Here is a 16,422-nt window from a genome sequence, read left to right as displayed (position 1 = left end):
GTAACGTAATGTAACGTAGCTAATGTTAGCAATGATGTAGCATGGTATACGTTACGTAACGTAATGTAACGTAGCTAATGTTAGCAATGATGTAGCATGGTAACTTACGTTATGTAACGTAATGTAACGTAGCTAATGTTAGCAATGATGTAGCATGGTAACTTACGTTATGTAACGTAATGTAACGTAGCTAATGTTAGCAATGATGTAGCATGGTAACTTACGTTATGTAACGTAATGTAACGTAGCTAATGTTAGCAATGATGTAGCATGGTAACTTACGTTATGTAACGTAATGTAACTTAGCTAATGTTAGCAATGATGTAGCATGGTAACTTACGTTACGTAACGTAGCTAACGTTAGCAATGATGTAGCATGGTAACTTACCTTACGTAACGTAATGTAACGTAGCTAATGTTAGCAATGATGTAGCATGGTAACTTACGTAACGTAATGTAACGTAGCTAATGTTAGCAATGATGTAGCATGGTAACTTACGTTACGTAACGTAATGTAACATAGCTAATGTTAGCAATGATGTAGCATGGTAACTTACGTTACGTAGCATAAATAAAAACCAGAAACTAATGTTATGTAATTATGGTTTCATTTGTCAACCGAACGATTGTCTCCTGGGTCAGGGACCGACTTACTATCCACCCAACCACCCCTCCACCACCTTAGTGTCGGACTTTCATTTCTATCCCACACACGCTGATCTTACCTGTGACAGAAGGAGTAAAATGGCACGCTGTTTCTGCACAATAAAAGTCGCAGTCTAAACCGCGTGAAATGAGATGCCAAAAGCAAAAATTGCATGGAATACCACGCCAAATAACTTTGGCATGTTATTTATACGCCTTTTCATTATACCAGGCTGTGTGGACAGCCTTCCCAGAAGAGTTAAAGCTGTTACAGCTGCAAAGGGAGTGCCAACTCCAAAATAAACCCTACGGGATTAAGAACGGGATGTCATTAACCTTGGCATAAAGTGACCAGATTTCTGAAATAAAACCATTTTTGGTTTGGTGGTCAGTATGTCATAAAAAACGTTACTATATGTGACATGAAAAAGGGGCAAAATTGGTTTTATCAATCAAACAAATATAACCCTAATGAATATATAATCAAGTCATTTAAGGGCAATAAGTAGAGGCTGCAGTCACTTTCAGGCAAGTGAAATACTGCATGTTATGGGTTGTTTTGGCCATTTAAAGGTATTTCAACAGGTAAGAAGGACTGGATCGGTCGGTACACAGCAAGTTAAATAATGTAGAGTCATGAGGATAATTGCAAAAGAGATCCTGTCTTTATTTTATATGTAACTCAGTAGAAAGTCGTGTTAATTATAGGCTTCATTCCGTTTTCCAAATATAAACAAGGATATTAGACAGGCTTACCAAACACATAATCCATCGTCAACAACAGGCTTCTGTTATTGGCTATAATCACGTAAATGTCAGGCCTGGTTACACTATAAACTGCAAACACTTATTTGGCCACAATTGTGATTCTTCCGTTAAAAGAAACGTTAAAGTATCACAAACACAAACCTTTGCTGTCACCACAGACATGAACTGAGGTTTATTTGCACGTTATGTCTGTTTGATCCCGATAAAAGCAGCTGTAGACGTAAAGAGACTCAGCGACACAGCTTTAACACGCTGCACGGCACGTCGCCTGTCTGCTCTGCTGTCCAGTCTTTCTGGCCACGTAAAATCTGATCTCAGGTCTGTTAACACCTCATACAGTCTATGATTAACACACAGATAAAAACGGGGACATTTCCGGGGGACAGCTCCAGACGGGCACAGGCCACCAAAACCGGGGACTGTCCCTGGAAAACGGGGACGTCTGGTCACCCTACGTTGGTAATATAGTGTAGCCTACATAAACTTATTGACACCTGCAGGTGGGATTTTCCCACAAACTGATCTCTGAACATGGTGTGACTTTTTGCAGCTAATGGATATTCTTATGAAACCAGCGTATGAAGTGTGTTGTGTGAGTCATCGGCTGAATCTTTACACTGACTCTCAGCTGGTTGTTTATGTGTCCGGCGGCAGATTTCCTGTTCTGGTTCACGCTCAGCTCTGTAGAAGCTGTAAAAAGCTGCCGTACACGAGTCGCTCAGCAGCAAACAGCAGACGAACATAAAGGAGCATTTGCAGCCGAAGAGCCAGATGTGTCCCTCAGCAGCTGGTGGAGACCAAACACAGAGCTCACAGAGAGACAACCACCTTCATCAGGTGAAGCACCGTGTTGCTCTGTGGCTGCTGGAGGAGGAAATGAACACCTGTCTGATCACAAGTTCAACACGTCGACTTGTTCACATCTTGTTTCAGGAGGACAGAAACTTCCGGTCCTGCAGGTTTAACGTGGATTTATATTGTGATTTGACGTCATCGCGGCCTTTTCACAGCCTGCAAGTGTTGGGTTTTCCGTCTGTGACCAAGCTGCTCAGCTGAAAATCTCTCTGACCGAACAAATTAATACTTGAGTTTAAAATTAAATCGGTGTATAAAGCTCATCTCAGCAGTCTGAGTGTGGAGGGTGAAGTCCAGCTGAGCGTGACAGAGTGCCACAGGACAGATTTACAGCTGAGTGTCTGGAAGAGTCTGTAAGCTGCAGCTCTAATTGATTTTCATCCTGTTTTTTTACTCACTTTGACTTGTCATAGGTTTGACCTTCCTTTTAAACTGGTGTGTCTCCTTGTGATTGTTTTGCCCTCCCCCTCCCACTTGGGAGTGGCGGCGGCTGTAAGAGCTCATGGAGCCGATTTAGGTACTTTTAAAACACTTAGCGCCTGATTGCCTCAGTCAGGGTCAGAAACCGTCTGAGTCCTAATGTTACAGTCTGAGCATGAAGCTCTGGGTCCAGACTAATGCAGCACGTTCAACACCTGCAGAGCACATTCATGACAACAGTCAGAGCCGCTGTTTGCTCCTGACTGTCTCCAGTTTGCATACGTCGGGTTTTCTGGCAGATAATAAACCACAAGGACCCAGACAGTCGTTTAAAATCCTTTTGTCTCTTTCCAAATCATTTAATCGATTCTGGACACACCTTCAGAACAACACCTGCTGCTAAGTTTCTTCTAGAGGAGCCGATGTTTACCTCTGTGAGCCGAATGTGTGCTGATACATGAGACGCAAAGTGAAGCTGCTTCACTTAAAAAACACAGAAACATGCATAAACGCAAACATGTACAATAAGCATATTTTCACACCTGCACGAGTACATCTCGTACATCTCCTGTTCACCCTTTAACTGGGCTTACTGGTTGACTCAGGTGTAGCCCTGTTACCTGCTATCTCTAATACAATAAAGCATTAGGCCCCGTCCACACTGCTGCGTTTTAGTTTTCAAACGGACACCTATTGCTCCGTTTGCACCTCCTGTCCAGACAAGAACGGCGAAAGTTTGGAAACGCAAAAACAGAGAACTTTAGAAACGATAGTTCGGTAAAGTTGGAAATATATTCACAGATTTGAACTTCCGGGATGACGCAGCCGCTCATGCTCGGCTCTCTGACTGGGTCCTATCAGTCATGCAAAGCCGAGACAGGAAGCTGCTGACAGAGTTTTAGTTTTGGTATTAAAAGCCTACACTTGTACTGTGCATGTCGCCGTACTTACTTTGCGACGACTCCCAGTGTTACAATCAGTAAAAGTCCCAGCTTGATATTGCTCCATGTAATTGGTCTGATTCTTCGTCTGCATTCCTTTATTCTTTCGCCAAATCTTCTGTAACTACGGAACAGACCAGCTGCTTCACGCTGACACCGGCACGCGCACGCCCAGTGCACGTGAACGGCCACTAGATGTGCGTTTTCAGGTGTTTTAGTATAGATGAAGATCCACTCTGACACGCAGCTAAAACGCTGCTGTGGAGGGAGATCATAATCGTTTGAATTCTCTGTTTTTAAACTAAAACAGAGTAGTGTAGACGGGGCCTTGGTCTGTACAGGTTTACATTAAATACACTTTAACTGGCTTTACTGACTCAAACTGACCTTTAATAATAAGAGTTAACACCATAATCTAATCTTACATTAGCCTGCTGTTAGCTGCTCTTTCACAGAGCAGTCATCATCCAAGTCTTTTCTCTGACAAAACCAAAAAATACTGTTTAAAAAAACACGTCTGAGAGAGCATGAATCTCACCTTTGTGTTGCTTGTGTGTCGTTTACTCTGAGAAGTGACACAAAGCTGAGATTTTAACTTTTGTCAGAAGTGTTCAGACTTTTCTGTTTTGCAAGAGAAACTACTGAACCAGCTGGTTTGTCAAATATCCACAACCCTACAGCAGCCCCCGTCCTCCCAGCGCCGGTCAACATCATAGTTCATGAACACAGTGCAGAGAAATGTTTTCTCACACACGGCTCTCAACATTGGAATTCACATGACTAAAAACAAAGACGTTTGGTTTTCTTCCCTGTATGTGGACTTTCTCCATCAGCAGTGGGCTGTTGTATAAAGTGGCTGAAATGACTCAGCACTCGCGTTTTCAAACCAGCGATTCCGTTTTTTGCCGCAGGTGCTTGGAGGAGGCTAAATTGATAATGAAGAAGCCAATCGAAACCACTGATGGTCCGTGTCTGCGTCTTATAACATAATAGTCCTCATCTCTCTGTGTTTCTCAGCAAAATGCTTAAATGGGTCACCAAATATACTTGGGCGGCACGCCCGAGTGAAGCCTGTGTGAGAAACACTGATATTATCAATCTGACCGGCCCACCCCAAAACAAATTGCCAGATGGCCAATCTGCCCCTGCTGGTCAACCAGAGCTGCAACGAACACACATGTTTGAGTGTATGTCACCACTACAGCCCGTTACAGCACCCTGACCTGTGCAAAACATATTCAGATGACCATTTGAACTTTGCTGACACTTCAAGCAGACATAAATACAAAGAATATAAAATATTAATGCATCATAATGAGAACAGACTGTAATAATACGGCTCCACTTTCAACAGGACTACATATTCACCATGGCAGCAGGACAGGCGCCAAATATATAATAAGTACAACCGCATGGGACGCAGGATCACTTCATATTTCTGTAAAGACTTTATAAAATAAACTCTGATGGACGGGACCTGGAGAGCCGGGCTCTATGGATGTCGTGTTTTCACAGTACAGTGTTACATCCCCGGCTTGTTAGTTTCATTGAATGGTTGCTGTGACAGTCCTGATGTTCAGAGAATAGATGTTTTATCTCATCTTCATTTTAACACTGTTCACATCACTGCTGCTCACTCTGACACTGCAAAGCTCACAGCGCCCTCTGCTGTCAGTGGCACAAATAACTAAAACTACAACACTTGACATCTGACAACCTAACAATAAATAATACACAAACATATCAGCGTTGACATTATAGCTCAATGCAGCATCAAAGCCTTCTATTTATTAGCAGACAGACGAGGTAACAGTGTTAAATGTCATTTATGAGTCAGGGAATTGTAATAAGCATTTTTACTCCTTAAAAAAGTAAAATTACTTTACCAAACCAAACAAAGCAGTCTCATAACAGCTGCAAGGAGTTTCTCAACACGACTGGCTGAAAGAAAACAACAAAGAAAGTCACTCCTGCACATTTATCAGAGCAGTATTCAGTGCTTATACTCTCTCCTGACCAGTCCAAGCCTCACTGGCAGCAGCGGCCGGAGTTTCAGCCATAAATCTGATGTAGAATTTTTCGGTTGAGGCTTTTTGTTGGTCGCACAAAGTTTACAACGGACAACAATGTTCTGTGTATCTCAGACTGTGAAAAATGAATGACGAACACGTCCAGCTGTGGAAGGAACGCCTCTCTCCCTCGGTCTCCAGTCTTCAACAGCCGACTTGAACAACATTAGGTCCAACAAGAAAATTGCGTTCTAGTCACACAACGCAGCGTTACTTGGATTAGTAACTGTAATATTCTGTTGTGGAGATGGTAATCCCTTACACTACTAGTTACCTGGAAAGTAATAATATTACAGTTACTGCCCACCACAACAGGTGTGGGAGACTGTACGATGTTGACGGTAATGATTCATCCACAGGAGGAGTAATGAGCAGCTGTCAAACAGCAGAGTTCGGATGGATTGCAAGGCCTCTCTGTTATTTGGAGATGAAGGGGAGAGAATTCAGCTTCCTGACAGCCTGAAAGCTGTTTGCCAGTCTGTTGACTCCGGGACCTTTTTACCAGAAGGAGGAGACGGTGCATGAGGGGAGGCAGGGGCCGTGGGGCGCAGGCGATCTTCTCAGCTGCGTTCGTGATGCTCAGCAGGGTCTTGCTGTTTGCATCCGAGCAGCTCCTGAAAGTGGTCTTTTCACATCTTAGGGGCCACATGAACACACAGACTGGATGCACTTTGTTTTTCCATTCAGTGTGGTTTATGCTTTCTGAAAATATTAATAATTGGAAATAAACCTCCATAAATCCACTCAGAGACGCTCCTGAGAATCTTCATGTTTTTAAGTTTCCCTCAGTTTCACAGTGATCCAGTGTCAGCTGTCTGTACGTAGCAACAACATGGAACACCTGGTTTATTATTCCAACAAGTCATTATATCTCCAGGTAGAACACAAATATAACATGTTAATATGGAAATACAGTAGTTAAAAAGCAGGCTACTCACTGACTCCATGGCAACATTATACTTCCTGTTTACACCCCAAAGCTTTCAAATGATGGGAACTGTAGTTCCACAGCGTCAGACTGATTTATAATCTCTCTGCAGCTCATTTGTATTTTATCTCACAATTATAAGATTCATTTAGTTCTAAAAATGTATATATGTGTTTATTTAGGGAGGTTGTTTGACACTGAAGGCTTATGAACTTTTTTGGGAATTCACTCAGCAGTGGTTGTGACATTCATTCATTTATCCAGCGTTTACTCGTTTGGTTTTTAGTGATTTAGCTTTTGTCAAGCTCATCAACAACATCAGCATGTTTTAAGGGAATCCTAACAGGTGTGTGACCTGAAGAGCAGTTGTTACTTTACTCCACCAGGTGTCAGTGTTGGCTGGTGTGTTTCATCAGCTCAGCCTTACACTGACAGGATGGACATGTTTACAGATATTACTAAGACTAAATTCATTTTTGGGATGATCATTTCTGTTGAATATGAAATTTCTGGGTGTGACAATAGATAAAACACAAATTACATCCAAGAATAAAAATGGTGAATTTACTCTAAAATGTTCTAAATCCAGCCTCATTGGGTATCTGATACTGATCCCATATAGTTCATATATGACTTACTGTGCGGGAATACATATAAAACTAATGCAGCCAACAAATTCACTGTTTAATAAATTAAAGATTGACTTGAAAATGGCTCATGGCATCGAGTTAAAATTATTATTATTACCTGAAAGTATGTGATGTATGTTCAAAAAAGAGTCAGTTTGATTTAAGGAGTTTGTGTGTTTTAAAAAACAAAAAATGCACAAACATAAAAAACACTGTTTCAGTTAAAGGGCTGAATTTTTGGAAAAGCTCCAGTGAGGAATTAAAAACATGAAACATACTAAGTAAGTTTAAAAATCTGAGTAAATATTAAAGCATCAGTACGATGTGTTCAGGAACAATCAGGAAGTGTCGGCATCAGCTTTTTTCACACTGCAGAATCTTTGACAAATTACTTTCCTTACAACAACATTTTATATAGTTTCTCTCCCTTTTGTCTCTATTACTGATTCACTAACAAAGACCACGCCTGCAAAGATGTAGATTTAAAATGGCTTATTGCTTCTGATGGCGTGATCGATGGTTGAATATTACATAGAAAAGTCGGAGCTCGGGATGTTGATGCTCGGGACAGTGGAGTAGGAGAGAAGAGAGGTCGACGATTAGTCGCTTTTTAACAAAATATTTCCTAGTGGCCACGCCAATGGGCCTTATTCTGAACTTGGGCCTATCATGAAGGTTTCTTTGGTTTCTTCAGCCAGGATTTTGACGACTGTGTCAGGGTCGAGATAAAGACACGGTGGAAAGAAGTGATGAATAAGAAGTGATTTAAAAGATCATCAGGCGGGAAGTTCAGATCTGACGGGTCCTGACCTCCTTTAGTCTGAACTTGGCCGTCAGATAATACGATGATTGGGACTCAGCTGATGCAGACCTGTGAGACGTGCTGTTAGTGAATAAAGTTCAGGACTCTCACGTTTCCACAAGTCTTTACAGGACAGGTTCATGTCTGGGAGTCACATGCTGTTAATTGTTCCTCCTGTTCACACCGTTAAGACATCTCTTCAGAATGAGCTTCCAGTGAGACGGATGAACAAAATCTAAAGTTAACCTGAAGTTAGTGTGAGACTTCAGCAGTCAACAAACTGATCCAGAACAGAATCACTGCCAAGTCGGCACGTACAGTACAACTACATGGAAGTTGTTTTGCTGAGTTAGTGCAAAACAATAAACAGAAGTTTGTAAAAATGTCCAAAAATACAAAACCAGGATCAGGTTTACATTGTTAATTCAGTGGAGATCGTCCAAAGATACTGCCTGTTGAGAACGAAATGTCTTTAATTCACTTTTCATGAATAATACTTCATGATCCACTGTGTGTGTGTGTGTGTGCTCTGCTCCACTGTAAAGCTGTGTGAAACCGACACCACTGGGGGGCGCCGTTGGCCTTTCACTGTTGCTGCAGACAAGAAGCAGAGAAGAGAATCTGCAGTCGTGCAGTTGAACAGAAAATCATTGAGCATAACAGATTACAGTATGGTATAATACCTCCTCACCAGTTTGTACCTCCTCACCTCTCGTCTTAGCCCCCCCCCCGAGATGTAAGTGAAGTGTTCAAGGCAACAGGCATTTAACGGAATGAGACGTCTTCGCTTCAGAGCCGTCACTTAAACATGACGTGTGATAGAGCTGCATCAGATCTCTGTCAGAGCAGCAGACCAGCAGTCAGCAGCATGTGTTGAAAGCGGCAGCAGCGGCCACAGATTACAGCATCACGCACTACCCAGGAAGTCAGTAACTCACTCCCAGGCTTCTTATTGGCTGAAACCAGGAGATCATTCAGCCCTCAGCCTGGTGAGGTCAGCGTTTCATCATCAGTGTAAGAAATAAAAGTGTCAGCGTACAGCCAGCTGTCACAGGACTGTACTGCAGATACATGATGGGCTCTACTATCACTATATCACAGTGATGTCAGCAGCTGTTTGCACTCGTCAGGTCAGCTGAACTGGTGTGATGCGCTGATCGGCTCTGACATCTTCTGAATCCACCTGCCCCCCTCCAGTGATGTTGCAGCAAACATCGTGGGACCTTTAAGCCAGTGGTTCCGGGGACCCCCAGCCAAAAGGGGAATACTTTATTTTCGTCGTAATTCTATCCGTAAGTAGTTCAGTGACAGAATGTCTGACTATTTTGGTCACGGGGTTCATACACTTTCTGTAATAAAACATCTAAAAGCTAAAGTCCTATCAGACCCTGGGACAAAATCTTATCAAATGGGGGTCCGTGGTCTAATTTGTGTTTAGGGGTCCCTGCTGTGAAAAAGTTTGAGAACCACGGCTTTAAGCAACAAAAACAAAAACTGTAGTAATAAACCTGACCTTCTATAATCCATGTTCAGACGCTCTGATTGATCAGGAGGACGGCTGCTCTACTCCAAAACAGAAACTGGACTTTTCACACAGAGACAAGTTACGTAGGTTACATAAGTGGCGTAAATTACGCTTGACCAAGCGTCCATGTGACGAGTTGGGAGTGAGGATGGTCTTCACCCACCCACAATTCACAGTGTTCATTTTTATGACCCGGCCCGCCCAGCCGCACATCACCAGCCTACATTCAACAGTATAAACATCAGCAACATCAGGGAGAGACGTCATAAAGGACTGTGGCTGTAATGGAATTAGAAAGGTACTTTTATTGTGACATACACGCAGGGTTGGGAGGGTTACTTTAAAAATGTAATCCAGTACAATTACTAATTACTTGTTTAAAATAAAAGTAATGTAACCTGATCATTTTTAGTTACTTTTGGATTACTTCAGTGCCAAATAGGCAAATGAAGACGAGAGTATCAAAGATGTGTTTTCTGCTCGGTGTGTTTTTAGAGAAACGTACAATAATAAAATCTCCCGTTCCCAAAATCCATGTTTTAATGTTTTTATATGATTGGCTTTGCACTATGTCACCACCGTGGCAGTCTCAAAAAACGTTGTTCTGTAGCTATTCTTGATGATATTTAAGAGTTTGTCATTTGGAAGAGCATTTTAAAATGTTGATGAATCATTCTGTCATTTAGCGTCTCAATATAATGTTGCTGAAGCACAGTGTTTCTGGGGCCCACTACGCGGACTACGAAGTTTAACTCAGCTGATTGTAGTGGGCACGAACAAACAACAACAGTACATGACGATACGCTGTACTGGGAGGATTCAGCAGCTGTTGTCAAAAGGAAACAGTCTCTTCACTGGTTTCACTGGTAAACCACCACAACAACGACAATTACCAACAAACACACTAGATTCAAAGGAGACAAGTTTTAATAAACACAAATCATACAGTAACATTTATAAACGCCAATCAATGTCTGCGACACGTCCCTCCCTGGCCTTGTGTTTTACAGAAACACGTACATATACCGTAGACTGCATATAAAAAACAGATATGGAAGCAAATAGCTTCTGCAAACTCCACAGACGGTGAACATCTGAAAGGACTCTGTAGAGTCCTGCTGCCACCATGTTCCAGCTGCGTGTCGCATCTTTTAAACGTCACAGCTGCAGAAAAGTCACGTGCAAAGGACAACCGGTGCATCCTCCGGCCATCCGGCCCGAAAGGTGCATTTTAGGAACTGAGATGTCCTTCAAGATGTGCGTGCTGATATTGATTTTCCAACCCGTTCTCACTCCCAGCTTGTCGCGTTAAGATCCCTTAGTGCCGTAGTTCCACAGTAAAAGTAGACCTAGTATAAATAGCAGAAAGGTCTGACTAAGGAGGCGGTTTGGGTGGATGGGTGGGTCAGAAACTGGCCTTTCACCCAGGAGGCCGGTGTTCAGTTCCCGTGTGAAACAAAAAGTCAACATTGATTGATCTTACGTAAGTAATGTAGTTATTTTTCCTAAACCTAACCAGATTGCGACGTTTCACAATAATCTAACCGCACGTTGCAAATTTATTCCAGCTAACTTGACTGCAGAGCCCTACATGTGCAAAAACGTTGCTAAAGGGTCCCCAGGGTGCCAAAAAGAAACGCCAAGAGGGGCTGAACAAGCGTGAGGTGGGAGTGAGGATGTGTTGGATTTCCAGGACACCAGACAGAATAGAGAGATGACAGGAGGCGTCTGTCTGTCTGTCCGCTTGTTTTTCTGCCCTCTCGTAGCCAAAAATCACTAAATTCAGCTTTAAGTCACTGTAAAGTGATTTTACTGCATATTACAGGTGAAAATGAAGTACTTAAAGTAAAGTTTGAATCCAGACGAGCTGCAGCCATTTTTCTTCTTTAATAATTCACAGTTTGTGTTGTCTGTGGTGGAAATAAATACTCCTCGTTTCTCCCTCTGTTTTTAAAATGAGATTTAGTGACTTTGTTTTTTATTGTGGTCTCTTTGTTCTGCTGTTAATATGCAGGACGACTCGCCTTTGTGTTTCTGAGAGCATCGCCGTCTCCTCTCCTTTTGCTGTAGTTAAAACATAAACGGCCCGTGTACATTAACAATCTATGTGTTGCTGCAGAGGCAAGGCGAGGCTCACAGCGGCATCGCAGAGCTGCATCCCAACAAGCAGAAAACACCAGAGAAAAGATTAAATGTGTTTAAAAACTGAGCCGCTGTCTCAGACCAGAGGTTTGAAGGGAAACAAGCACGTTCAGAGGCTCCGCGTTGCATACGAAGGCCATGGACTAATAATAATAACTACAAAACAGTGTCCAGCGTTGAAATGTGTGTCTCTAGCAGCTGTTAGATTGCATCAGTTGTCACAGGAAGATGTTCAAATTAGTATTTTACAAAAACAAAAAATTACATCAATGAAATTTTAACAAACCATCCACTATTTGTTACCAGTCTGAAAACCTTCACACATCATTCAAATATAACACACATTTTCACTGGGACTTGCTTCTTGTCTCCATCAACTGCTGGAGACTAACAGGGAGCTGCCGCAGAAGAAGAAGAAGAAGAAGAGGACACAGCGAGGTGATGTCATTAAAAGAGCTGCAGTCACTGCTCAAACAATGGAAAACCACACGAAGACATCAGATGTTTCTGTTAGTTTCATGTGTTAATGCGAGGAAGCTCAAAGCCTCCTCATCGCTCCACACACAGCTGATGCTTTCAGCTCTTCACTTTCAGCCACTGCTTCATGCACACCATGATTCACAGCAGCAAAAACATCAGGCAGTGTTTTCAGTGTGTCGGCAGCTCATCATCATTATTATTATTATTATTATTATTATTACCTCCACTAATAATGAGTAAGAAAACTACAAATGTCACCGATTATGACTTCAGGTGGATGTTTCTGTTCATGCTGCGTTCATGAGTAATTGTTTCCTCAGCAGCTCCGTGGAGACGATGTGACATTTAGGGACAAAAAGCAGTTTTGAGGCCACTTTTGTGCGTAATTATAAGCACAGTTTTTGGATCTGAGCGAAGAAGATAAGAAGTCTTGCGTCCAACTTAAAGTCAACTCTCAGGTCTGTCATGGCGAGTCTGATCTGCACTTCTCAGGTCAAATGTGAGGTTCAGGTTTTTGGTCCATGAGGGCAAGAACAAGTCATGTCTCAAGTTTTGTCAAGTGAGATTTGTCTTTGCTTTTTTGATAGCGCTGCAAACCCTTGGTGTTCTCTCAATGAGCTTCATGAGGTCGTCACCTGAAATGGTTTTCACTTCACAGGTGTGCCTTGTCAGGGTTAATTAGTGGAATTTTCCCCCTTATTAATGGGGTTGGGACCATCAGCTGTGCAGAAGTCAGGTTGATACACAGCCGACAGCCCTATTGGACAACTGTTAGAAATCATATTATGGCAAGAACCAATCAGCTAAGTGAAGGGAAACGAGTGGCCATCATTACTTTAACAAATGAAGGTCAGTCAGTCTGGAAAATTGCGAAAACTTTGAACGTGTCCCCAAGTGCAGTCGCAAAAACCATCAAGCGCTACAATGAAACTGGCTCACATGAGGACCGCCCCAGGAAAGGAAGACCAAGAGTCACCTCTGCTGCTGAGGATAAGTTCATCCGAGTCACCAGCCTCAGAAATCGCAGGTTAACTGCAGCTCAGATTAGAGACCAGCTGAATGCCGCACAGAGTTCTAGCAGCAGACGCGTCTCTAGAACAACTGTTAAGAGGAGACTGCGCGAATCAGGTCTTCTTGGTCAAGTAGCTGCTAGGAAACCACTGGAGAGGTAACAAGCAGAAGAGATTTGTTTGGGCCAAGAAACACAAGGAAAGGACATTAGACCAGTGGAAATCTTTGCTTTGGTCTGACGAGTCCAAATTTGAGATCTTTGGTTCCAGCCGCCGTGTCTCTGTGCGACGCAGAAAAGGTGAACGGGTGGATTCTACATGCCTGGTTCCCACCGTGACGCATGGAGGAGGAGGTGTGATGGTGTGGGGGTGCTTTGCTGGTCACACTGTTGGGGATTTATTCAAAATTGAAGGCATACTGAACCAGCATGCCATCCCATCCGGTTTGCGTTTAGTTGGACCATCATTTATCTTTCAACAGGACAATGACCCCAAACACACCTCCAGGCTGTGTAAGGGCTGTCTGACCAAGAAGGAGAGTGATGGAGTGCTGCGCCAGATGACCTGGCCTCCACAGTCACCGGACCTGAACCCGATCGAGTTGGTTTGGCGTGAGCTGGACCGCAGAGTGAAGGCAAAAGGGCCAACAAGTGCTAAGCATCTCTGGGAACTCCTTCAAGACTGTTGGAAAACCATTTCAGGTGACTACCTCTTGAAGCTCATCAAGAGGAGGCCAAGAGTGTGCAAAGCAGTAATCAGAGCAAAGGGTGGCTACTTTGAAGAAACTAGAATATAAGACGTGTTTTCAGTTATTTCACACTTTGTTAAGCACATAATTCCACACGTGTTCATTCATAGTTTTGATGCCTTCAGTGAGAATCTACAATGTAAATAGTCATAAAAATAAAGGAAACGCATTGAATGAGAAAGTGTGTCCAAACTTTTGCCCTGTACTGTATGTCTTCAGATAAAATGTCTAAAACCAAAGAGTTTGTGTTATAGATAAAATTTCAACAGCCAAAGACATCTGGAAACAGGGTTTATATGTCATATCCTGTTCATATGATGATGTAGCTGAATTTGATATTGATACACGGCATCAGTCTAAAGGATTCGTCATCAGATACATTGAAGTATTTTGAGCTGTAAGGAAAAGGATAAAGTCGATTTTAATCTTTTACAGAAAAGATTAAAACCATAAATTGGAGCTACTGGGGATTTATTGGCTTTATTATGAACCAGAGTGAAACATGAAATAAGCTGAAGAGAACTCTCTCTGTTATTGGACTCATAAAATAACCACAACAGACCATCTCTGGATTTTATGTCTGTGGACTGAATCGATTTGGTCAAAAGATTTCAGCCAAACTCCACAAAAAAGACAGAAAGGTTGAGTCTGTGCGGCCTAAAGACGACAAACTGGGATAACTGAGCTGCTTTTTGTTTTTCCAATTTGTAACATTCAAAATATTATTGGATGCGTTTTGTAAATATCTACTGCTGAACCGGACAGTAAATAAGATAAAGCAATTATCACGTTTTCCTTCAAGACTACATATCCCATGAGTCATAGCAACGGCACTATCTTGCAGGAAGAAGCAGTGTATTATCATACTACATACTAACTGTACACAGTATTATGTACTTCTTCACAGTGTACTGCGTTACTACTGACTGAACAAGAAATCAAAACACTTACAGTTTCATACTAACAAGAAACTTTAGAATTTCACTTTCAATTAAACTTTCCCGTGTAATGTAAAGACTTTAGACCAAAGAACATGCAGAAATAGACAATTTTACATACAAATATAATATAATCCATAATACATCTTCCATTTTAAAGACGAGATGAAACCGTTTTGTACAAGATTTTACTATAAATAACTCAATGTTTTGTATTTTATGTTTATTTCTGCGCTAATCTCACTTTCTTTCTTTTTCAAATGGAAAAAGCCTGAAGCTCAGACTCTGCATGTGTTCAGATAATAAATTTCTGACTGAAAACACATAAAAAACAGCCAGTTCGTTATCATGTGATCAGCTGCACACGTTCACTCTGACCTGCTGAGTGGGAGTTTAAACTGCTGCAGCTTCATTGTAATATCCTGTGTGTGCACGTGTGTGTGTGTGTGTGTGTGTGCTGCAGCTTTAATGAACTCTGAATGTAATAAAGCTGTTTTTCTTTGGGGAGCTGACTGATATCACAGTAAATAATCTCATCGTCCCCACAATAATAACAGAGTCCTGTTATATTACACAGAGCCTGAACTGGGAAGCTGTGTGTGTGTGCGGTTATTATAAAGTACTATTTCTCTGGCCTCAGATATTACAACACAAAATATACAAGACTTGAAAAAGGAAGTGACATAAGCAAAGAAACAAACCAGTTAAATTTGTCTTTAGCTGTGAAGTCTGTGGAGGGCCGATGGCTCGGCCTCAGGTTGACTCTCATGTCATTAGCTTAGCTTAGCTTAGCACATAGGTCATAGGTAGAAAAGAAGTGCACGTAGCCACGGCGACGTCACCTCTTGGTTTCTGGACTTCCGCCCTGAAGCCTCTAGTTAGCATGTTAGCCATCTCAATGTTTTGTAGTGTATCTTGGTTAATTGGGACCAGACGCTGGGATGCTAATTTTGGTCAGCGGCGCTGGTTGAGAACGCATTGAGTAGAGACCTGTCAATCAGCTTGTAGCCCCGCCCTAAAGCCTCCCCTGCTTCCTGGTCTCTGTTCCTCTAAATGGGACCATAATTTACTAAATGAACATCATGCTGTGTTGAAGACTTGAAACTAGCGACTGAGACCATAAACTCATCAGGAAAGAGTTTACTGAGGGAATAAATGAGCTGACAAGTAGAAACATTTTCTCACAGACTTCTATACAATCACACTTCTTTCTGCAGCCGCTGGAGTCGCCCCCTGCTGGCTGCTAGAGAGGACGCAGGTTTAAGTCGCCCCCTACTGGCTGCTGGAGAGGACGCAGGTTTAAGTCGCCCCCTGCTGGCTGCTGGAGAGGACGCAGGTTTAAGTCGCCCCCTGCTGGCCGCTGGAGAGGACGCAGGTTTAAGTCGTCCCCTGCTGGCCGCTGGAGAGGATGCAGGTTTAAGGCGCCCCCTGCTGGCTGCTACAGAGGACGCAGGTTTAAGTCGCCCCCTGCTGGCTGCTGGAGAGGACGCAGGTTTAAGTCGCCCCCTGCTGGCTGCTGGAG

At 42.6% G+C, this 16,422-nt stretch overlaps 1 protein-coding gene across 1 annotated transcript in view; it reads left to right on the top strand.

The window, feature by feature from the left end:
* The first annotated feature begins 13,128 nt into the window (after nucleotides 1-13,128).
* The window catches only part of LOC123976720 (toll-like receptor 13), a 35,430-nt gene continuing 32,136 nt past the window's right edge, over nucleotides 13,129-16,422 (top strand). The window contains exons 1-2 of the mRNA XM_046059068.1: nucleotides 13,129-13,231; nucleotides 13,670-13,814. Coding sequence (XP_045915024.1) covers nucleotides 13,129-13,231; nucleotides 13,670-13,814 — 248 coding nt within the window. The remainder of the gene's footprint in view (nucleotides 13,232-13,669; nucleotides 13,815-16,422) is intronic.

The sequence above is a fragment of the Micropterus dolomieu genome, linkage group LG09 (assembly GCF_021292245.1).
Source record: "Micropterus dolomieu isolate WLL.071019.BEF.003 ecotype Adirondacks linkage group LG09, ASM2129224v1, whole genome shotgun sequence".
NCBI lineage: Eukaryota > Metazoa > Chordata > Actinopteri > Centrarchiformes > Centrarchidae > Micropterus > Micropterus dolomieu.
The sequence above is the reverse complement of the archived record's forward strand: the minus strand, read 5'-3'. Positions and strand labels throughout refer to the sequence as shown.